The following is a 22,458-nucleotide window of genomic DNA, read 5'->3' as shown; positions in this document are numbered from 1 at the left end:
CCGCCGCTTGTCCAAAACTACATTATGCTCTGCGAAAGCCGGCCCTCCAATTTTTAATTGTCACTTTTCTGAAGAAAGGTTACTTGTAAGCCATGGTACTGAATTAGATATCTGGTGTTGCACGCATAAAGGCTAGCATAGCATGTAGTCAACCCGTTGTGAGCATTGAACAAGAACGGCAGCGTTGCGAGACAAGTGCATGCACACGTTTAGGCGGTCCACAATCCATAGCATAGACTGGTTTTCATGCTGGTAGTGCTGGCCTCTAACTTTGAGGAGTGATGTAAGCCAGGGGCTCTGAGTTCGAATTGACCATTGTGGATGCAGACATGTTCGAATTATTGGGAATTTTCTTCAATTTAAATACACAGTGCTGTACCAGGACCCAGGCATCAGTTCAAATTAACTGAGTTAGAATTAATGAGTTTTTTCTGTATTACAGCATTCAATTCTGCCAATATGCAGCAGGACCTTTTCATTTTCACCGTAATCTTAACACATTTTTTGTCATGAAACTCAACACAAGCAAAACAAGGCTTCTTCCAACGTTGAAATAGATAGCAAACCATTATGTTCAACATTCGTGAATGTTTCACTCTGCAAAGATGTCTCACACTGAAAACGTCAGCAGCCATGTTCGAGCGTGAAGTAAGCTTGATGCTTCACCATCTTTTATGCATTGCAAATTGTGGCCAGTATTTATCCAGGACATCATTTTTGTTTGTCACATAGCATAATTTTACCTGGGCTCTTCGGTGGCATTCAAGTGCACTCACAAGGACACATTTTTTCCTTATCTTCTCTCTACGTGGTGTTGTAGGCTTTCGTTATCGCTGTTTTTGTCGGCTACTGCTCTTGCGTTAGATAACAGATGTCACGAATTGCAGGTCGGGTCATACTCACAGCAACTTGTTTTATGTACAGCTATTTGATAGCTCTTTGCTTTTTTTGCTTGTGTTGCATAAAAAAATATTGTGTTGTGCTCGGTATTTTCCATCCCAGAAAAACTTGCTCATGTTTTTGCTTCTAGGGTTGCTCTGATGTTGTGATCTTGTCTGCAGTGACCATCATAAGCCCTTACCTAGAGAAAAGATAGGCTATAGAAAAAGGGGGATTGGAGGTGTACAAATATCAAATTTTTGGTTGCAATAGATGTGATGACAATTCACTAAAAGTTGAATTTTTTAAAGTTTGATTATGGATTTTAGTAGTAGGAATTAAAAATTAAATGCCTTTTTTTTTAAACATGGCCACGAAGGGGAACTGATATAGTGCAGGGACACATTTTACTCATGCTTACATAATAGCACCAAGTGAAAAAAATAATACATGACAATTTGACCTAATGTATACGTGACAAGTGAGCTTACTGACAGTTGTCATGAAGATACATTCTGCAGGCACCACTTCTGAGACTTAGAAAGGTGCTGGCATGCCAGTGGCTGGTCGTCGAGTGACATCTGTGATTGCTATCGAAGGGGTGCGGCATTGCACCCAAGGTGGTTTGTGAAACAGTGATAGCGGCAGTGTGAGCTGTGTGTTCTACAGTGCCACTTGGAGATAAAGCGTGGCCTCTGGAATGCCACCCAAGTGTGGCATTCGACAAACTGTAGTATGCCGAGCCCTCATGTTGCAGTTTTACCACACTGTTAGCCTCGCCATTGGCCCATAGATGCTGCGGCTGCTGCTGATGCATTTCAAGAGTTGCTGAGGCAGAAATTTTTATCTTCCAACTCATGAGATTTAAGCCCTTAGCTTTCCCTCTTGCACATGCAAATTTCACAAGAGATGGCAGCAGTTTTCACAATAATAATGGAGAGGTTCAGCTTTGAATAGTTCTTACAGAAAATTTCCAAATGATTTTCCATGTGTTCATGGCCTTCATGTGATGCTCCCACCTCTCTGATTGGCCTTCATAGCATGAAGTAGTGTGGCAACATTTGTTGTTGCTGGCAGGTGGGGTGCAGCTGAAGCAAAAACTTATGCTTCAGTTGTACGTTCATTAAAGTGTGTTGCCTCTCACTTTACAGCGTGCTGTGCAAGATCCGCATGTGTGTGCATTCATGGTGGAACCCATACAAGGCGAGGCTGGTGTAGTGGTGCCGTCGCCTGGCTACCTGCGTGGTGTGCGTGACATTTGCACCAAACATCGGGTGCTCTGGATAGCAGACGAGATTCAGACCGGTCTGGGCCGCACGGGCAAGTGAGTGGCCACCTTTGAATTGGTAGCGTGGTTGGCTGGTTTAGTAGAACTGCCTGCTCAGTTGAATTTTCACAGTGTGCTGGTAGATGAGCTGAACATATTCGTGGCACTGCATTCAGAACTGGCCACCAGGTAGTTTCATGCTGACCACTCTCTCCACTGTATTGTCATTGCCTGATTTTTCAAGCTCATTCAATGCGCTTTTGAAGAGCTTGTGTTGGGCTTTGGCTGCCTTTTCAAAGGTTAACATTGCTACATTTTGGAAGGTAAAGTTTGAATGCAGTGTTGGTGCATTCATGCAGCACAGGCCAAGGAATGTGTTAAAAGGTAGCATAGCAGTGCCTCACAACATTCAGAGCAGGGAATCATAAGTGATGTGCTCCTTTGAAAAGAGGGGCTTTGCTTGCATTCATGTTATCATCAGATAAGCCCAGAACAGAGTGCGGAACACAGGGCAAGAACTTCAGTGTGTAGTTTGCTGAGTAATTATCATCTGCCTGTGTCCGCTGCAGGACGAAGGCCTCTCGTTCAGATTAACCCTGCGCTGCGCCAGTTGTGACCACCATTTTTGGAGCTACTCCGTTACCCCACTTAATATTTGGATACATAAAAGAAAGAAAAATAACTTGTCCCAGCCCATGCCAAGCCTTAAGGGACCATCAGATAACTTCCGTTTGTATTACATGCCCTGCCCATTTCTCCTTGATTTCAGAGCTGCTGTGGTGGCTCAGTGGTTACAGCACTCGCCTGCTCTCCTGAAATAAGCGGGTTTGATCCTGGCTGTGGTGGTTGAATTTCGATGGAGATGAAATTCTTGAGGTCCGTGTACTGTTTGATGTTATGGGGTCCCTCTGCGTCCAGCCGGCCTTCTGTGCCAGCTACACGCAGGCATTATTCAAGTACGCAACACGTTTCCCCAACCCGTGGTGCAAAGTCGCAGCCACGGCAGGTCCGGACGAAATAGGCAACGGCAGGGCATGCTAGGAAATAGTTTATTATCCTAACGCGAGGCAAAGCATACTGCGGAAGAATGTTCTATCTGTAAAACAGATGTTCAGTAGCTCACCAAGTCGTTGACGTCGACCGGCGTTGGGTTTGGGGGCCGGCGGTCAGCGCAAGGGGTTCCTCGGGGCACTCAGGTCAGGACCGGCAGCGAGAGAGCTTTTCCCGCCGCGAGTTCCTCCTTTTATCCCGTCGGGCATTGCCTCCCTAGCAGCAAATCGTTGCCGTCATGCTCATGAATTCAACCCTCTCCGTAGTAGGCAGCGCGCTGTTGTGATCTCACGTCAGTGCTGGGGCAGAAATGAGCAGAGTCGCAGGGGTGCCTTCTCTCCCATTTCTGGTGGCCAGCGCGCACATGGAAGTCACGATCGCCGCTGGCACGGGGGCAAGGGGGGATACCTGTGTATCCCACATCCTCCTCTCCTTAAAAGGCCTCCCGAACACAGAACCAGGGACAGCATTACTTGATCCTCTCTGCCATCCAGGGATGAGGTTCAATGTTCTTCGGTTTCCACAGGTCCATCAGCTGACGGCCGCGCCACGCCCCCGCCGATCAGCTGCTTCACTCCGTAGGCTTGGCTTCCCTTGCGATGACGCTGTCGAGAGGCATCTTGCTCCCCGTCTCGGTCTTCCGAGTGTGTGCTGCTGCGCCGTTCCTGTGAATTTCGACGACCGCCTGCTTGGCGCCGGCTGCGATGGCTTGGAGGCCACACCCATGGCTGTGCCACCCTGAGGTACTGGGTCAGGTGGCTTCAGGGGCCAGGGCTGCGACGCTTCTATAGTTGAGGCCGCGGTTGCACTGCCCTGGCATACCTGGTCAGCAGGCGAGGGCCCAGGGTTGCGGTGGTAATGAGGCCCCGGCAGGCGGTGGCTCACAGTCGGCGGGTGGGCAGCTCCGATGCGATGTGGCAGGTGGCCGGGGTGGCCTGGTTACAGCAGGGTGGCGACTGCAGGTCGTGGGTGGGGCGTAGCGTCGAGCCTTGGGCGCGGCGCGTTGCCGAAGCTGGATGGTGGCTGGTATTTGGTAGTGAAACGGTGTCGTTCTGATGTGCCCTGCTTCTTTTCCATTGGCACTGAAAAAGGTAAACACAGATGTAGCCAGCTCCCGCAGCGCGTGCCACGTAGCTGTTCGACCCTCACGAGAGTCATGAGGGTTAACGCAAGTCAGTCTTGCGTGACACCGATCGGCGTGAGCGCCCCGTATGCTCATGCATCTCACGAGACTGCCTGCCGGCTCGCGCCCTCGCTCTAGACTGTGCAGGCAGATTCTATTTCTGCCTAGCGCGCAAGTTATAGCGGGATGAGGGATTTGCCGGCTGATCGCAGCGCTTGTTATCCGACTGTGGTGCTGGTCGGGCTGTGTCCTAAACCCACTCATCTCGCTGCACGTAACGTTTCAGGTCGCATGCGTGCACCGGTCTGCCTGTCGGTTTCGACCACAAGTCGTCGAGCCTGTAAACGAGCGAGGAAAGTTGCTCTCGCACGAGGAACGGCCCGATCTATTTCAGCGCCAACGAGGCTGCAAACTGTTTGTTAGCGTCGCTGTGAACGTGCTGGCATCGAAGCACCAGATCGCCCACTTCGTAGTGAACATCCCGATGCGAGCTGTCGTACTGTGCTTTCTGCTGCGCCCTAGCAGTGCCCAGGTTGCGGCGAGCCTTGCGTAAGGCTTCCGTCATCTTAGTGCACAGCTGCGTCGCGTATTCAGCTCGTGCTGACGAAGCCACTGGCGTCCGATAGAATCTGGTCTATTGGATTTAGCAGCTCTCTACCCAGATTGATAGAAGACGGTGCATACCCAGTCGAGCGGTTAACGGTCGAACGCAAAGCAAACGCGATCTCCGGCAGATAGGAGTCCCAATCTTTGTGCCTCTCAGAGTATGCGATAATCATGTGCTTAACGTTGCGATTGACTTGTTTCGTGGAGTTCGACTGAGCATGATAGGTGGTCGTTTTCTTGTGCTTAATGCCAAGTGCAGCGCACAAATCAACGAACACCTTCGCAGTGAAGTAGGACGTGTTCTCCGTTATCAGCTGCTCTGGGAAACTGAACCTGGTGAATATGTCCATCAGCTTCTCCATGATCACTCGTGCTGTCAGCTTTCTAAGGGGAAAAGTTCAACCCACTTGCTGAAGTGACCCATGACCACCAGCAAGAACTTGTTCCTACTCGGTGTCATAGGATGCGGTCCCATGATGTCACACGCCGCAATCTGCCAGGTAGCCTGGCTGTTAATTGGGTGTATGAGGCCGGGTGGTCATCCACCTCAGGGCTTCACACTTTGGCAGCACACATGGCACGAGCGGGCGTAGCGTATTACGTCCCTTTTCATGCCAAGCCAGGTAGCAAAGCGACACAACTTAGTCTAAGTCTTGGGGCCGCTTGCATGCCCAGCGATGCACGAGTCGTGAAAGTAGCTTAACAGTGCTGCTCTCAATGCTCGCGGTATTACCACCTTGAACGCCTTGTTTGTGTCGTTCTCGAAGGGGATATACCTCAGCAGGACGCCGTCGGAATCCAGCAGATACGAATTCATCGCGCTCACAGCACTATCAGCTGTTTGCAAGCGCTCCGCACTGACAGCAAAACTGTGTCTCGGTGTGTGCGGCGCCCCTGCCGCCCGGCTCCCGGAACCCCTCGAACATCTTTCAACAAAACGGATCCTTCTGCTGAGCTTCGATCAGCTCCTTTCTGCTGAACACGATCCCCACGGAACTCGCATAGTCCATGTGGTTCACGCTCTCGCCCTGGATCAACGGTTGGTCCGCGTTCCTTACATGGGCTACGGCTCGGGTCTGTCCCTCACTCTCTGGCTGTCGGACGGTTCGTCACGTGACCTTCCTTGCACTGGACAGGCGCTCGCGAGAGTGCGTCAGCCACAGCGTTGTTTTTCTCTTTGCGGTAGTGCACGGTGAAGTTGTAACGCTGCAGCAACAGGGACCAACGCGCTAGGCGGCTGCTCGGCTCGCTGAGTCGTCTCAGCCAGGTGAGCGCCATGTGATCCGTCTCGATCACAAATGCCACCCCACCGACGTTGTAGTCGAACTTTCGCAGAGCAAAAACTATCGCGAGACATTCCTTCTCTGTCACCGAGTAGTTTCTCTCTGCCGTTGTCAACGAACGGCTCGCGAATGCTACCGGACGGAGAACGCCTTTATGCTCCTGAATCAACACTGCTCCTAAGCCCAGGTCGCTTGCTTCGGTTTGAATCACAAGCTCCCTGTTTAGGTTGGATGGCTGCAATTCAGCCGTGTCAGCGAGCACTTTGGTGAGGTTGCGCAGTGCATCCTCTTGCTCGTGACCCCAACTCCAGTGCTTGCCTTTCTTCAAAAGCTTTGTCAAAGGTGCCTGCAGCGCAGCGCAATCTGGGATGAACTGGTGATAAAAGTTTGCCATTCCTAGGAAGCGTCTGAGACAGGCTAGGTCTGTGGGTGACGGAAACTTAAGCAAAGCCTCAAGCTTATCATCGCATGGCAGAATGCGGCCTCTGTCGATCGTGAACCCCAACAGTGTTATTCGGGTCGCGGCGATCTGTGCCTTCTTCGGGTTCAAAGTGATTCCCGTGGACCTTAGCCTCCCTAGGACGTCCCGCAAGTGGCGCAGGTGTTCCTCGAACGTTTTGAGTACACCACAATGTCGTCTAGGTACGCGAGCGCATGTTGCCGCTTTGCATCTTCCAGAACACGGTCCATTAGGCGCTGATAATTAGCGGGTGCTCCTACCAAGCCAAGACATTCTTTTGAATTGGAAAAGGCCTTTTTGACAAGTGAAAGCGGTTTTCTCCTTGTCCCGCTCATTCATTTCAACCTGAAAGTATCTGCGGCTAGCATCGAGCGTAATAAAGAACTTCACCCTACCTAGGTTGGACACTAGGGAAGAAATGGTTGGTAGAGGGTACGCGTCTTTTCTCGTAGCCTCATTTATACCCCTGTCACACGGCGAGTTTTAATGGCCATCGAGTCGAGGGTCTTCGAAATTCTCAATCGCCATCGAACTCAAAGGAATTGTGTCGCTGCTACACGGCAAATCTCAATGGCCATTGAAATGGATCTTGTGCCTTACGCCAAGCTTGCGTGGCGCCACAATTGCTTTGTATTTTGCAAAAATAACGAAAATATTTGATAAATGTATACTAAATGTTGAAATACACGCACACGTGCATGTCGTTTAAAACCCTTTTAACTGCACGAACGCGATGGACAGATGCAGACACTGCTGTAGCCACTCTAATACAAGACGAGCCAAAACCAAGCCAGTCCAGCTGCATCGGAGCGCTGCTTCGTGAGGCTTAAGACCTGGGAAATCGCCTTGATATCTGAAAACCAAGAGCTATTTGTCTCTTGAAACTTTATGCGAGGGTAAGAATGGGCAAATCTAAGGCGAATGCAACAGCTTAGAACAAGATTTTGCTTTAAGGGATTAGCGACGAAGCTGTGAAGCGGGCGGGCAGGGCGCCGTCATGTTGTCAACGCTAAGTACGCAAGCGACGTAAATACCGCAACGCAGAATTAATGCGCTTAAAACCAGTCTGATACAATTTTAAAATTATTGTACAGACTGCTTGCATTAAATTTTATGCGAATAATGTTTGTTAATGCTTTTGTATACCGTGAATGTGTCGTATACAAAAGTGCGCTTGGCGCCGCTCGAAGCAACGCTAGCAACTTTCGGCAGCGTTCGAAGGCCCTTGAAATCTCGATGGAGTTCCGCGCTGCTCCATTGACTCGATAGACTATTGACTAGATGGCCATTGAAACTGCCCATGTAGCAGCGCTCAATCGCCTTTGAATCGATAGGCTATCGGTTCGAGGGCCTTCGAAATGCCCGTGTGACAGGGGTATTAGTCTGCGGTAATCCACGCAAAGTCGATACGTATCGTCTTTCTTTGGAACCAAGACTACAGGTAAGCCCCAAGGCCTGTTAGACCGCTCAACAATGCCAGTGTCGATAAGTTCGTCTAAGGCCAGGGCGGTCAGTTAATGTCTCGTTGTATTCATAGAGGAGTGATGACAACCGTGCCTTCTCCCTCTCCGACACGCTGTTCACTTCCGACAACAAGGGGTGCGCTGACCATCCCTGCCCCGCAGAGCAGTTTTCTACTGTGGCAACCTTCTCTCTGCCCTCTCTCTCAGCGGCGATTGTCCGCTTGCCTCCTGGTTCTCGGGCTGGCGGGGTGGATTTGATTTATTTGTCATGATCTCCCCCCGCTCGCGCCGCATTCGGAGTTTGAATTGTGTGTGGGGCGCTTTCGCGAAAAGCTTCAAGGCGCCTGACGCGCGCTCCCTGTAGCCACCACTGCTAATGTCTTATAACACTACACCTGTTTGGCTAGCAAGACTCGTCCAAGAACTACAGGAACGGATAAACAGGGAGGGTGAACGAGGCGTCGCCGCATGCGTCTTTCCCAGTGAACCACTATCCTAGCTGCACCGCTTGATTGCACTGTGCCGCTCGCGAGGCGAAAAGTGGTATCGCACTCTCTCAACCGGATTTTGCTTTCGAGGAGATGGTTTAAAAACCTTGTCACCGAACAAAGAAGCACTTGCTCCTGTATCGAGTAATGCGTTGAATTTCTTTCGAGCTATCGTTAGCTCAATGAACGGCGCTGACAAGTCAACAGAACTTCCTACGCAACATGCCAAAGGCGCTAGCAAACAGGGGTTCTTTGTGTAAGCTGCGCGGGATCGAAGGTCGATCACCGGCGGCTTTAGCTGTTTCCCCACCTTGTTTGGTTACGGGCAGGAGGGCGGCCACAGCCGCGGGCGAAGTGCCCCGGCTGGTCGCACCAGTAGCAACAGTTGCCCGGGCCCCGACGGGCTAGACGCTGGTCGCCACATTCTGGTCGGTCGTCTCGAACTCGTGGTGCGGACGGTGGAGGCCGCTCGTGCGGCCGCGTGTCGGCCTCGAGATTTCGTCCGGTTCGTTCCGCTCTGCGGTTAGTTCCGCTCTGTGTGCTGTTCGCAACGCGTAGCAGAATAGGTCCAAAGCGCGGTTGGACAACTCCCAACCCCTTGGGACATGCTCGTCAGCAAACTATGCTGACGCTTCAGCTCTGGATGGACTGTGCGCTGAGCTGCCATTCCACGCGCAGCGCGGCTCAAGTGACAGCGATGCGGGCGGTGGCGGCCGATACTCACACGCAGAGAGGATGTCTCCCTGAATGCACTTCGCCTCAGCAGCCAGCTCATCCAAATCTCTGAACCTGACTCCTCTCAGGTAGGCCATGAAGTCGGGTGCGCTTGTCTCGTGACACGCTCAACTTTCTCTGTGTTCGAGGCGCGAGGGTCAGCGAGGCGATAAAGTTCGTCCATCGCTCGGACGTACTCTAACAGAGACTCGTCGGGGTGCTGGGTTCGGAGCTCCAGCTCTCTTCTCAAACGCCACTCATAGTTTGCGGGACGGAATTTGTCGCGGAAGCTTTCGCAAAACTCCTCCATTGTCCTCGCCTGGTTGCCGGCTAGTCGGTACCAGCGAGCCGCTTGCTTTGTCAAAGAAGCAGGCAGAACACTTGCGAGCATTTCGGCATCTGCGATTCCTGTCACTTGCTGATAATGCACCAGACGGTCATGGTACTCATTTGCTCCCGTACTGTCTTGGTACCCCGGGTAGGTAGGCAAGTCTATCCCAACACGTGCTGACAGGGCCGGGCTTGCAAATTGTTTTGCAAAATACCCACTAGACTCTGCATAACCTGCATTGCATTCTGCAGGAGCAGTTCGGATGATTGCAGACTAACGCCCTCGGAGTTGGGCGCATCCGCTGATGGCATCGAATGATGAGGCCTAAGTGCCTCATTGTTCGCGCCGCGGAGCGGCGAGTTGCCGATGTGGAGCCTCCCCCATACCAGGCCTAAGTCCTGCCAATGCGTCACAGGATATTCCTTGGCTATTCTGCGTGGAATGCCCAAGATTCGCAATTTGAAACCCTTCCAAAGGCGTGTCAAGTAGGGAGCCCTGGCTCTGGGCCGCTAGCTCTGACATCATGAACAAAGACTGAAGGTCAGGTCTACTGGCTGTCATCCTTTGTTAGGGTGACGGCGACCGTTCGCTCGAACAAAGGTCACTGCTCAATTGCCTAGTTCGCCCCACATTCGTGCAACAAGATAAGGGGTCCCTCTGCTTCCAACCGGCCTTCCGTGCCAGCTACACGCAGGCGTTATTCAAGTATGCAACAAGTTTCCTCAACCCGTGGGGCAGAGTCGTAGCCACAGCAGGTCCGGACGAAATAGGGAACGGCAGGGTACGCTAAGAAATAGTTGATTATCCTAATGCGAGGCAAAGCACACTGCGGAAGAATGTTCTATCCGTAAAATAGATGTTCAGTAGCTCACCAAGTCGATGATGTCGACAGGCGTTGGGTTCGGGGGCCGGCGGGAAGTGAAAGGGGGGGTTCCTCGGGACACTCAGGTCAGGACCGGCAGCGAGAGAGCGTTTCATGCCGTGAGTTCCTCCTTTTATCCCCTCAGGCATTGCCTCCCTAGCAGCAAATCGTTGCTGTCATACTCGGGCATGCAACCCTCTCCGCAGTAGGCAGTGCGCTGCCGTGACGTCATGTCAGTGCTGGGCCGGAAATGAGCAGAGTCGTAGGGGTGCCTTCTCTCCACATTCCTGGCAGCCAGCGCGCACGTGGAAGTCACGATCGCCGCTGGCGCGGGGGATGAGGGCGGATGCCAGTGTATCCCACAATATCAGTGCACGTTAAAGGAACCCCAGGTGGTAGAAATTTCCGGAGCCCTTCAATGCGGCGTCCCTCATAGCCTGAGTTGCTTTGGGACGTTAAACCCCCTTAAACGAAACCAAACCTTCTTGACTTCAGGTAGAGTTTAATGAATCAGCCCACCTATTTTATGAGAAGGAGCGAGCACTGTTTCCACCAGAGGAGGAGTTACTCAGTGCTTGAAAAAGTGAGTTGAAACGTAACTTTAATGAGAAGAGAAAAAAGCTGAGGGAAGCAACGAATCTACAGGTGCACTCATGAGCTCTCGCACGATTCGTGCGCAAATAAAGGCACTTTGCAGCAGAGTGGTGGTCCAGCTAAAACTGAAAATACTTTAAAATAGAACAAGAAAAATAAATGAAGGAGCTCGACACAAAGTCATCTAGTGATAGTTCAGGTAATGCATCTTCTGGAATGACGGCGGTGCCAAGAAGGAGTCTGATGTGTTTGCTAGCCTCAGTCTGTGCCTGAAGGGCTGCAAAATAGTTCTCGCCTGTTCTGTTGCTTGAAGCTGCGCAGAATGTGTGTCTTGCTGGCCACTGGAATACATGCCAGCAGACTCATGAACATAAACTGCACTGCTGTCTGGTGCTTTCGCCATTTGTTCTTTCACAACCTCTACGGCATGACACTGACAGTCTGTCATTTGTCAAGCATTGTGTTTATCTTTGTGTATGTATGTTCTGAACTTTTAATAATACTAATAACGTTTGTTTCACATGCAAAGGAAAAAAGGACAAGTAACGCATGCACGCGGCATAGGTTCTGGCCCGGGGGACTGCCGAAAAGTTGGTTATTGCTGCCGGAACAACAGCGTGTTCATGGCTGACAGTACGGGCATGCATGGGCTCAGGCTGTCCGGAGCGCTTATTACGCGTGATGGCTAAGTAGTGATAGGATCTGTCAAGCGAGCCATCCAGTGCTGAACCTCTAGAGGCGGCCAAGGTCGGCCACTCGGCGCCAGTGCTCGAGGGTCCGCCACCCAAGTTGCTTCAGCCTGGTCGCGTAATGTATCTGGGGGTCATGCTCTTGGCTGAGCGGAGTGCACAAGTTGCTCGTGGCCTGTCTTTGCATGACTTGGTATGGATTCCATACGGAGGAGCATAACTCCATCGGGACAGCACAATGGCGGTGGAAGACGAAATGTTGAAGCAGTTTGCATGGGATGTGAGCGTCCTGTCAGTTTTTTTTTTATTACTGAAGATGCAATATTTAGGATTTAACACCTTTGCTCCTCTTTACATTATAGTCGAGCCCATTTACTACTGCCGCAGATATAACAAATGCTCGGTTATTATGAACGAGTGCGATGCTACCATCAAAATGTGCATTAGGGCGATGGAAATTTGTCTCAGCTACAACAAACAACTGTGACTGCACCATTCGTTTGGTTATAGCGAACGAGGAGGCATCATAAACTCGCTCTCGAAGTTGAAAAACTCACGGTTTTAGCTTAATGCGGAGGCTAAAGAGTGCCTCTCAGCTCCCGTGACACCACCCCAGAAAGAACATCGAGACGTAAAAGAGCAGTAAAAAAGCAGCATTGAAGCTGTAGGTAACCGCTAGCCAAGCACATGCCGATGGCCTGCAACGTCGGTCATTGCCTGCATGTGTGCTGGCTGGATGTAGCATCCCAACTGGAAGCAGAATCCCAGTGGGTGTGATACGGTGCCAGCGTCGAAAGCGAAGTTACTGCGCATAGTTGTGGATCAACTAACAGCAGCGATTTGAGACGCTTGAATTCCTTGCTGGCCAAGGTGGTCACATGGCGTGCTCTGCCTGCACAGTCAACTCCACTTTTTGCTGCTATCATACAGCACAAGTGCAGCTGATACTTTCTGTATGCACGTGCGCTGCATTACTTTTGTCGCTCCATGGGAAAGAGACAATGGACGACGTTGTCAAATACACCCATGATCTGATGTATGCAGAGCTGTGGCAAGATGTCGTTGATGCGTAGTTGGTTGTACAGTAGTAGTGGCTCCTCTGAGTAAATATAATTTGATATGACGCTTATTCAGTATACTTGGTGGTTTGACGAAAACCTGATCATACATTATGTCAGGAGCACGTTATGTTGTCAGACGTGCTGCACTGTCAAGGGGGGGGGGGGGGGGGGCTATGGTTGACATGGGAATGGCACTGGCAGAGTGAATAGATTGATGGCCATAGTGTCACTCTGGAGCAAAAGGGAATGCAGGAATCAGCTTCCAGATAGGACGCTACCGAATGCTTTTGGCCCTTGGTTTTTGCTGTGTGAGCTGCCATATGTGAAACCTGTTTAGTTGCAAAGTTGCTCAAGGAAAAACTTTAAGCCCCAGTTTTTGCTTTGATTTCAAACTTTGGTTTCACTACTGATACAAATGAAAAGTTCCTGGGCATCTTTTTTTTTTTCTCATTTTGAGAAAGCAGACCTGATTCCAAAAAGTGCAGCAGTCAATAAGCAAAGGTTATTACTTGCCATACTGGGCACCCTGTGCATACTTGCTTTTCTTCTCATGCATGAACAGGATGCTCTGTGTGGACCATGACAATGTGCGACCAGACATTGTTACCCTGGGCAAAGCCCTTTCAGGAGGACTCTACCCGGTAAGCTGCTCTCAGCTTGACACCGGCACGAATACGTAATTGTACTGAAAACATTTTCTATGTTCCAGAACGTTTGAATATTTTTTCTCCAAGCCATATTCTCTTGTCAATACAATTTTTTCTACATTTTCAACTTTTTTTGTGTTTGGCAATTTTTTTTGCAATATTTATGCAAAGTGATTGTGTTGAAATAAATGTTTCAGAAAGCACACTCTATTATCATCATTTTCATGTAAATTTCACTTTACACCTCACATATTTTGCATGAAAAAAAATTACGTATGTTAGAAATGCCTGTTAGAAATGTCGCGATTCTAGGCCAGAAGTTCAGGTGTACAGGAAACTTGTAACTTCTGAACATTTAGGGGGTTCGAATAGTAAAACTGCGGTACTAATTGAATCGGGTAGTAAATACTGCTTTCAAACTATTAGAATATTTGCACACCCTTAAAAAATATATTAAGGCAGGATATGAAGCCAGCAGTGTTCACCTTACTAAAATTGCACTCCCTTGTGCACCTTATCTACCGAAGTATTGCGAGCAAAGTGCTCCTACATGGTTGTTTCTCCTTGCCAAGAAATGTTAGTTTTGTCTCATGGTGTTTATGCTATGCATGCTTTCAGTGCAAAAAAAAAGGGGGGGCCATGCTAGCAGAACGGCTTTCACTGGTGCTTGGTTGGTTTTCACAGGCTCTCTGTTCTTTTCCATTGGGCAACAGGGTTGGATTTATGGTTCGCTTTTGGGGGGGGGGCACTGAACCTTGCATTTCTTTTTTGGATGAAAAAAATGGCCTTCAGCATAATTTTCCTGTGTGAAATTTCTTGCCAGTTAAATGCGCCCCTGCTGGGCAGCACGAGCCATGTTTTTGACGAAGGCCTCTAGCTGCCCACATGGGGTCAAGTGCTTCCTTTCTTCTGTGCAGGTTTCAGCTGCCTTAGCAAATGATGAGGTGATGCTGGTGATAAAGCCTGGTGAACATGGATCCACTTACGGTGGCAACCCACTTGGGGCACGTGTTGCACTTGCTGCACTTGAGGTATGCACTGTCTATGCAAAACTATTGCTAGGACCACCCTAGATTCGTTTCTGGGTCATTCTGCTGCTGAGCGCAAATTTTTTTCCTATTGCCATCTTTGATGTAGAGCTGCTGTGAAAAGAGCAGTGGTGGTGCAAAGTCATGTTTCCACCAGGGAAAAAGACTAAGTTTATGGTGACCGCAGAAAAGATAGTGGATAAATTATGTGAACTGTGGCACAACTGTTGTCCTTGACAGGGAAATGCCCTGGTTGCTTCCTCAGGGCAGGCAGCGCATGTGAAACTTCGCCATTGGAGGACTAAAGGCTCCTAGGCTGCTTTTTAAGGCGAAAACCTTTTAATGCCTCATGCTTGCATCTGTTCGTCTGTCCGTTACTCTCTTGAACTCGATAAGAAAAAAATTTTTGTGCGCGATGGGATTCAAACCACCATCCTTCAGTTCTGCAGCCGAGTGTGCTAACGACTACGCTACTTCCTGCCAACGCATGTGTAGTTCTCCTTGTCTAGGATGCGTGAGAGTGTTTGCAGAAAGGCGTCGAATCAGACGGATGCCTCCCAAACGCCCTCCAGTGTCTCCAGCATTTACGATTCACGAACAATTGTGCACTTAATTATCATCTTAACCACATATCAGCGATACAGGCAGCAACACCGTGCTAAAGGTTTTCGCCTCACCGCACTTTAGGTCAACAAAGTGCCCCCCGAGTTTTAAATGCCTCTTATGCTGTTGCCCAAAGGCCGTTGGACTCAAGAGGCTGCCAGCTAATGCATGCAGATTGTAATGATGTAGCCACAATACATGCTACCTTTGCAGGGTGCGTTTTTTCTGGGTTGGGCAGAGAACTTTTTTTCGATGATGCTTCATAAATTGATGTAGTTTCTACATTTCAGAACTCTCTACAACTGACTCCTGCAGAGTCAGATATGCAGGGTGGTGATGCAGAATGATTCTGTTGCAGAAGTTGTTTCGCTATAGTGAAAAATTGGACAGTACATACTACAGAGGCCCAATGTTCATACATTTACTTCAGTTTGGAACTCCTCGTTGCACCCACTGGGAGCGGTGGGTCCTGCTGCAGTTCCCACCACTGCAGTCAACGGTGGCACTGTTGGAGGGAGGGTTGTCTGTTGTTTCTAAAAAAGTAATTCAGTGCTACTCATTTCATACGAGCACACAGACATACATGGCAAGATTGGCCTGTATGCTGGTCTGAAATAAGTAGCATTCTTTAGAAACAATGCATCGCCAACTAACTAGCCTTGCAACATGTTTTATTATGTTGCCTGCTGGTTCCCAACGTTGCGCTTGCTCACAGAGCTGAGAAATCACTCTTACAACACATTGTTTGTGACCCTCTTGGGCAACTAGGCATTATTTTCATTAGGTATTTCATTAAGTATTTATTAGGCGTATTTTCATTTTCAGGGAAGGCAAAGGGAGCAGGGTGCGGCAGATGAGGTTCGAAAGGGTGGTTGCAGCCGGCTCTGGACAGGGTTAATTGGAGGCTAGTGAGAGCTTTGTCTCCTGCAGTGTAGTGCAGTGATGATGATCACCTTTTTTTGGTAACAGTAGCTCTCATCACAGCAGGGATGTGCACCCTCTATTACAGATGCACTTATACAACATCAATTTTTGTTGCATAGTGTGTCAGGCTGGCACATGCAGACATGTCCCTGCAATGTCCTTTCCTCTTTTTAAGACATAGCCCATTAGCAGTGAAACCCAGTGTTGTTTTCGGCATCCAGGAAAAGTGGTCCCCAAGGCCCCAAATGACATAATCAGCAAAGAAAAAATTTCTTCCGAAGGTATGGGGAGTTGAACCAAGGACCTTCAGATCGCAAGGCAAGCACGCAACCCATAGGCCACAAAATGCGCTGCTTGTTGGCGAATAAAGGTGAATCTAGTGTATGCGTTGCCTTCGAACTGTATGCTAATGATTCAATGAAGGTGTGGCTGGGCACTATTATTTTTTATTTTTTTTATGGTCCATTCTACTTCATGTATGCTAATGAGGATATGTGTCGTCAGAAAGGAAGGAAAAAATATGAATTAAAAAATTCATGCTTTCGCTTGCAAAACACGTGAGTAGTCTCAAGTACCGTTCGTAATTTTTAAAAATGCGTTACCACACCCATATTTGCAAAACCTGTCCGTCAGAAAGGAAGGAAAAAATATGAATTAAAAAATTCATGCTTTCGCTTGCAAAACACGTGAGTAGTCTCAAGTACCGTTCGTAATTTTTAAAAATGCATTACCACCCCCATATTTGCAAAACCTGTCCGTTTGGTATTTTAATGCAACAGCCCCTTGTTGCAGAAAAGCCGGTGTTTCCATTGTTGTCGGAGTTGCGGTTGTGGCGAAACAATCTGTATTGGTCGAAAAGGAGGCTGTTACAAGAGCCTCCCATAGATGGTGCCAGCCATACCAGCAATCGGAGCAACTGCGAGCAAACACCAAGTGCACGGGCCTCACCCTCATATAATAAACACGCAGCAGACGACGGCTCATGCTACAAGCGTCGTTTCTCAAGCTGCTGCTCAGCAGACCTATCGCTGTATTCCTTGTAACCACTCCTGTCTTGGTTAAAGCAGGGCCTTATAAGTATTTCGTGGTCTTTGCGAAGGAGGAAGCAGTGTCCGTGTCTGCTGTGTGGGCAAGAGGAACTGCTGTCACGTTATACCCTTAAAGGCGGAGCTTAAGTGTCCTCCCAATTTTTTGTGATGCTGCTGAGGGGGAATGTTGCAAGGAAGTGGGAAAGTAAAGAGAAGAATGGCCAATCAGTCTCGTTGGGGGGAGTCATGTGGAGAGGAGGAAACATAGCAACCAATCAGAGAAGTGGAGCAGGTGAGGAAGAGGAGGAAATGTGGCGACCAACCACAGAAGTGCAGAGGGGGAGTGGTGGGGAGGGAGGTAAGTGCAGTGTCGAAGCTGAGAACAGAAGATGCAAACATCAGGTGGACTAACGCATGCATTGCCTCATTGATAGTCTGTGACACTTTAAAATATCCTCACTGCTTCATTTTTTTTTGTTTACATTGGCGATACTGAAATACTCTCCAACACGCTGCTTCATGCTGTGCTCATTATCCTAGCATTGCACGAGATCCATTGGCTTAAACATGAGAAATCCTAATAAGGCAGCATTAGGGATGTAGCTGGTGCGCAAATGCGGTGACAAAAAATAAGTTGCTACCGAGCACTTGGTTAAGGTGTTAAAATACAAAAAAAGCGCTTTATTACTAATTTACGCTGTGGACCTGTTGAGGGATCGCATTTGGTTAAAACAGCCTCATTTTTTCTGTGTAGTTTCACTGCGCCGTCATTTTCTTGGCACTTTGCTTGTGCAGGAAAGATGCAGATTTCCTTACAAGAATAAGCCAGGCTGTAAATTCATTAAGTTATTATTGACAGCCAAAACCTTCCCTCATTCCTGCTTCGTACAAGACCACGTGCCAAGGATTGCCAGGAGATGACATCCGCCAGTTCCACGCTCGGTAGTTGAGTGGGATGGGTTGAAGTGGATGGCATGGATGAATTTCAGGTGTTGATTGAACCTAGTATGGGAAGTCTGTCCCCTATCGTTTAATGTGTTTGAATGGTTTGTACTTCCATTCAGGTGCTTAATATTTCGTGTATAGTATCTTTTTCAAACATTGCAGTTTTTTTTTTCTTTTGTCAACTGTGTACCATCTCAATGTTTACTGACGTATTTCCCACCCTGCCACGACCCCTCCTTGGGGCTAGCAGTATTGTAAATAAATAAATAAATAGGGAAGCATCATTTTGGCCGTGGCTGCAAGATCAGCCTTCTCCTCAGGATTTGGTGCCCTTTGCATATCTTCCTGAGGGGCTCCTAAGAATTCTGTCTTTCTTCAGCATTTATCGTTTCTTGGATTTGGACGACAGATAGCTGGGCATGATTGGAAATCTTGTCAGAGCAACACTGTTTTTTAATGTTTATGTAGCCTGGCTGATATCCATGACATTGCCTTTGATTGTATGTTTGTTTGTTCGTACATCTTATGGCTTGAAATGACACATACTTTGTAGGCTTCTTCAAGCAGCTTGTCTGCACAGGGAATGGCGCTTTCTAGTTTTCGAGAAGCTAGAGGTCGGATGGAGGTATAAAAACTGGAGGCCTCAGCAATAAAGCTGGCAACTGCAGTGCACCCCACCCCCTTGAAGCAAGTTGTGCCTTCCTCCAGTGGGAGAGTTCTGAAACCCAAGTACTATATCTCTGAACGTTGGTAGAACATGCAAACTGCCGCAAGATTGCCAGGACAAAGCGCCTGTGACTGGATAAGTGCACTAATAGAGTGATAAGCATACAAGTGTAGGGAAAAGAGGTGCTCATTATGACATACATGACGGAAGCCAACAGGAGCATAGGGGATGTTATTTTTTAATGTGTAGTGGGAAACTGCAAATTAAAAAAAAATCCCCTGTGCTCCCTGGTTTTGGTGGCTGTTGGCTTCCGTCATGTAATAGAGTAATAGTTGTCTTCTGCTGGCTTTGCAACTAAAGATGGTAAACAGGAATTCTCTTGCTTTCGATGGAAATTACCATATTTGCATGAATATAACATGAGGAGGGAGTTTGTGAATTCAAACCATTTGGGAAAACATTTTGTGGGACTCTGTACTTTAGAAATGTGCATGGCAAAGGCTCCCACATGATAATGCAGTCAGCTTTGTGCGCAGTGGTAGCCTTCACCGCCATGTTGCTGCTTCGAGTTTCATCTCTGCTACACCTGTGTGCCGCTTTCCAGTTCTCTCTTACCCCTTTTCTTTCTACGCTCGTAGCCATACTGTCTTTAGTGCTTCTGCAGCCGCAGGTTGTGGAAAAGTTGCCTTCTTTGTGCAGCCTGTCTGTTGAGATGGCTTCAAACATCTTAGAAGAAGGAAAGGGAAACAGGCTCGTAATGACGTACATGACGGAAGCCAACTGTCACCGAAACCTAGGAGTGTAGGGGATGTTTTGTTTTTACTTAATTTGTGGTGTTCATCAGTGGGTGATTAATGGAGTAATTATTTAAATATAATTAATTAGAAAGCAGAAGAAAAACAAACACATGCTGCTGGTGGGATTTTAATATTTTTTTTCTTCTTTCAAGACAGAAGCCAACAGTTGCCGAAACTAAAGAGCTTTGGGGATGTTCTCAGTGGGAGATTAATGGGGTAGTTATGTGAAGATAATTGATTAGAAAGCAGAAGAAAAACAAACACATGCTGCCATTGGGGTCCCACCGGCAGCGTGTTTTTTTTTTTTCATTCTTATTTCATTCTTACAATTCATTCTTAAGGGAGTTTGCAGTTGTTTATGTTGTAAGAAAAGCTTGAGATTATCGTTGATGGTGCAGTTCTTGCCTCCGGAACTGCGGTGCCTAGTTTTCCGCTTGGAAGGGTGGTGACCTGCGGAGCATAGTAGAGCGTGAATGGCGTCGAGAAGGCGGCGACTGGGGGTTGTAGATGTTGGAACGAGACTAAGAGGGATTCTGAAGCAGAGGAGAAGAGACACGTGCATGCCTATATTCGTGATGACGAGATCAGCATCTGCGGCACGATCGGGCCACGTGGCCAGCGACACCGCAGGCATAGAAAATTGGGCGGTTATCTTGCGTGCACCATGGATTCATAAGGTGCGGACCCGTGCCAAGCTGAGAATGATGAGCGAGGGGCATTGTAGGCACGAGCTGCAGCCGAGGGAAGACGGTGCTGGGTGGCGCATAGGCAGAAACAACAGGACCACAACTTCGGCATATGTGAGTGGAGCAGTTACCAGAGGGGGTGGATTGGCAGGGGGCAGGACCTCTGCAACCTGCTCCAGGATGACATGCTGAAGAGAAAGGGACAGAGACCGCATTGGTAGGTAACCAACGATAACTGGCGAGCGACCTCCTCTCGCACAAACTGCTGGATGTGCTGAAGAAGGGTCGGGTGATAGTGATCAGTACCACCCAGAGCCAGGCTAGAAAGGGCTTAGTCCTGGTAGCTGGTACGGTGGGTGACAAGATGCTGTTTTTGGAGCTCGTCATAGCTCTGACTCAAAGAGACAACGTTGGAGACAGTTTGGGGATTTTTGGACACCAGCATTTGAAACGCGTCGCCCTCAATCCATTTCCTCTCGGGTAGGGGAAGGGGTGATGGGGGGGGGGCAAAAGGATTCTGCCTGCATGCCCAAACCATGTGGAAGGTGTCGGCCACCTCCCCACAGAATAAGCAGTGGTCGTCAAAAGAAGGATCGAAGTGCTTGAGAACCACCGGGCACAGCAGGGTGTTTGTAAAGAGCCCAAGGAGAGTTAATTCTCCAGCTTTACCGAGTTTTTTCATAGGATCATAGGAGCCATAATAATGTGCTTGATTTTGTCAGCCCTGCTCATGGATGAATTCAGACGCTTGCATAAGCCGACGAAGGAGGCACCGCGGGCCGAAAACAAACCTGACGAAGCTCGGGCTTGCGCTCACAAGCGCTGGTCTACTGAACAGCGCCGTTCTAGCAAATATTGTGGCCGTCCACATTATTTGTTTGGTTTGCCTATATATATATATATATATATATTAGGGTGTGGGCTTGGCAGTCTACTGTGGTGTAAATTTACACTGGTCATCATTTTGTTCAGGTGCTGGAAGAAGAAAAACTTGCTGAAAATGCACAGTACCTTGGTGAAATTCTTCGTGCCAAGCTGAACCGGCTACCAAAAGATCTGGTGATCCAAGTCCGAGGCAAAGGCCTGCTGAATGCCATCATTGTGGCACCTGGTAAGTCTCCAGCCTGCATTTGTGAACCTGCAGAAGTAGAGTTGAGCCATTCTGGAAAAAATTGGTTTTTGAGAAAAGGAAATGGCACAGTAACTGTCTCACGTCTTGTTGGACACCCAAACCGCAACGTAACAGAAGAGATAAAGGAGGGAATCAAAAGAATAAGGTTTTGGTACCAGTGTTTTGTTTAGTTTGTGTCCTCAAATAGCCAGCATGAGAAAAGTGTGTGCATTCATGCAGAGCATGTGAGCAGAAGGCTTGTGTGATACAGTCGAACCTCATTAATTTGAACCCTGCTAATTTGGAAGTGTGGATTGTCAATGTCAGGAAAATCAAATTTTACCGGAAAAATCGCCAACTTATTGCCAGTATGCCGAAGGAAGGGGTCAGCAGTTTTGTGCTCATGCTGAAGCTCATCGCCTGTACACAAGTGACGGGCGGGTTATGTTGGCTGTACTGCCATTGGCATGTTGCCAACGAATGCATCAGGTGGGATGAAGTCTAGAATTGAAAGCAAGCGCGCCGCTGTGAGAACTGCACTGCGCCCGCAGTACGAAGGGCTGGGAACAAGAAGGCAAAGATGGCGAAAGGGAAGCAAACTCTCCGTCAGCGTTGGCCTTTGTAATTAGACTTAGCGACTAAACCTGAAATCGGCATCGTAACCAGCGATATGCACTCTGTGGTGGCTAGCGTATAATGAAAGGCATCTTGCCTGTCTTCAAGACACCAACTATTGGCAGTTTTGTGGTAGAATATTTGGGGCTGCGGTGCGTTTTGCCGCAGGTCCGCTTGTCCTGCTTTAAAAAGCAGTATTTTCTTCTGCTTGCCATCTCCGTAAAGCCGTATGCCTCCCACGCACTTCGCTGCTACCTCTTCCCATACAGTAAAGCCTCATTAGTTCCGACTCTCTTAATTAAATATTCCGCATAATTCGAAGAGTCTCTGCGGTCCCATAATTTCTAATGCAAAATTGACCAAGTAATTCTAAGTGGCGGCCTGCTCAAGCCCAGTTAATTCGAAGATCTGGGATACTACTCAGGAATGGCCAGTCCCAATTTTGCCTCAAACCGTTGAAGCGATGGTTCCTTGGAGCTGCGCCGTGGCGCCACAGAGCAATGTCGATTGGGGTACTGCAATGCGCATGATTCCCCC

At 48.7% G+C, this 22,458-nt stretch overlaps 1 protein-coding gene across 2 annotated transcripts in view; it reads left to right on the top strand.

The window, feature by feature from the left end:
• Oat (Ornithine aminotransferase precursor) overlaps positions 1-22,458 on the top strand; it is a 53,923-nt gene that overhangs the window by 23,592 nt on the left and 7,873 nt on the right. For both annotated transcript variants that reach the window (XM_077643076.1, XM_077643071.1), the window contains 4 exons: positions 2,031-2,203; positions 13,433-13,511; positions 14,435-14,548; positions 21,168-21,306. In XM_077643076.1, coding sequence (XP_077499202.1) covers positions 2,031-2,203; positions 13,433-13,511; positions 14,435-14,548; positions 21,168-21,306 — 505 coding nt within the window. The remainder of the gene's footprint in view (positions 1-2,030; positions 2,204-13,432; positions 13,512-14,434; positions 14,549-21,167; positions 21,307-22,458) is intronic.

This window comes from Amblyomma americanum, chromosome 1 (assembly GCF_052857255.1).
Source record: "Amblyomma americanum isolate KBUSLIRL-KWMA chromosome 1, ASM5285725v1, whole genome shotgun sequence".
Lineage (NCBI taxonomy): Eukaryota > Metazoa > Arthropoda > Arachnida > Ixodida > Ixodidae > Amblyomma > Amblyomma americanum.
The sequence above is the reverse complement of the archived record's forward strand: the minus strand, read 5'-3'. Positions and strand labels throughout refer to the sequence as shown.